A 1,879-nucleotide genomic window follows, 5' to 3' on the forward strand; every position below is an offset into this window, starting at 1 on the left:
AAGTTTTTTTCAATTATTTTTTTGCTGGTGTCAACTTGGATTCTAAATTGAACCCATAGATAAAAGATAACATTACAAGCATTTGAGCAAAAGATAAAAACATAAACCATTACAAGAAAATAGAAAGGAAGACTAGGCCCAAGTAGAACCCAGTACATGTCTTATTCTTCCAACATATATGATCAACCTCCCTCATCCGCTTCTCCTTCAGAGTTCCGAGTCAATATTTCCAACTTTTGCTTCTTCATTTTGGTGGAAACCCCGGAGGAAATGGGGAACTATTGCCCAAAATTGAAAATTTCCACCAGTTAGAGTATCTAAGGCTAACACCCACATCTAAATTCCCAGCCGGAATATCAAGTCTCAGATTTGCATAATAGACATCAGGAAGATCAGATACACTCAGTAAAGTAGTGCAGCACGGAAGGTCTTGATCATAACCGAATTGCTTAGCCACATGATGTGGTCGGTATATTTCTTCCGAATCGAACCCAATCAACTTATGTTTACGTGATGCCAAACATATTGCGAATATGAAAGTGTCATCATTGCCAAGGTCGGAGCCAACCATAACTATTTTCTCATCGTCCTGATGTATCCTAGCATAAGGGCGCCACTTGAAATCAGCTTCAATTACTGAATCTAAAGCTCTCCTCCAATTATTAATTTTGACACCCTTAATTTGGAACCAACGAGCCAATCTTGGTGTAGTAGGACTAATAACTCTCGGCTCTGGACTAAGTTTCGGGAATCTTTCCCATGCCCAAAGTTGAACGAGATGAAATGGAGACTTGATAATGACTTTTTCACTTGACGGATGTAAAATTTTGAGCTTTAATAATGTCAAATCTCGATAAATATTGGAAAGAACAGCTGATGCAAGATCAACTCGTCTACCCGTAGCCAATTGAATTGCAAGGGTTATAGCTCGTTTTTCAATAACATAACTTTGGAAGACGTACCTTGATAACCAATAAGCGATAAACGCTTGATGCTCGTACTCGGATTGGTTTTTCATAAATCTCTGCATCCAAAGGCTTGTGGTAGGCTTCTTAGATTTAGTTTTATTGAACTGCTTTCTAGCGTTGTCTAGATACTCTTCAATATGAATCTCTTCAGAATTCAAAGAGTATGCAACAATAGAGTCCCCAAGAACTGGGAAACCTCCCAAAACCATTACATCCTCTAATGTGAGGGTGGCTTCCCCCCATTGAAAAATAAAAGTATTGGTATCACAGCACCACTTTTCAGCCAAGCCATAGACCAGTCTTTTGTCTTGATTTATATGGTATTTCGAACACAAAATTGGCTCAAATAGGCCAGCACTCTTCCATAAATCCTGATGTTTTGAAGCCATGTCATCAACCCATGAATTCCAGGCTTCATCATGAATCCTTGTTAACCAACATGGGAATGAGACCTTCAAAGACCATTCTTTTGGCTCAAAATTGAGAGGGAGGGAGGGAAAAGAATAGCTAGGGAGATGAGAAAGAGGTTCCTTTGTGTCTAGAGGCACAATGGGTTTAAGAAATAAAGCTTTTCTGATAATGGTGTCTTCAGTTTTTGGTGATGATAACATCACCTCTAATCTCTTTTCAACCAAAGTGAAGGACTCCATAAATTAAGGTATGGAGAATGACAACAAGAAAATTAGGGATTAGATTTTTGTTTCAGAGAAGGAGAATGATGAAAGTTTGAGTATGGAGTGCACTCTTAAACAAAAGATGATAACTTATATAGAAAAACTTACCAGAGGCTTGTTTAAATTTGGGTTAGTAGAAAAGGAAGCTAATGATAGGATTATTTAGATTATGTAGTTAAAAAAAATTAACGAACAACATTTCGCGCCAAATAAAATATATACATGCACTACAAAAAA

The 1,879-nt window shown here is 37.5% G+C and overlaps 1 protein-coding gene across 1 annotated transcript; it reads right to left on the bottom strand.

Moving 5' to 3' along the window:
- Window positions 1-244: 244 nt before the first annotated feature.
- On the bottom strand, window positions 245-1,618 carry LOC126796955 (protein MAIN-LIKE 2-like). The gene has a single exon (XM_050523665.1). It carries the CDS (start codon window positions 1,616-1,618, stop codon window positions 245-247), a length of 1,374 nt encoding a protein of 457 aa, XP_050379622.1.
- Window positions 1,619-1,879: the final 261 nt, after the last annotated feature.

The sequence above is a fragment of the Argentina anserina genome, chromosome 6 (genome assembly GCF_933775445.1).
Source record: "Argentina anserina chromosome 6, drPotAnse1.1, whole genome shotgun sequence".
Taxonomy (NCBI): Eukaryota; Viridiplantae; Streptophyta; class Magnoliopsida; order Rosales; family Rosaceae; genus Argentina; species Argentina anserina.

Excerpts from the sequence above, each read along its gene's own strand:
- LOC126796955 (XM_050523665.1), bottom strand. The coding sequence starts at position 1,618 with ATGGAGTCCTTCACTTTGGTTGAAAAGAGATTAGAGGTGATGTTATCA.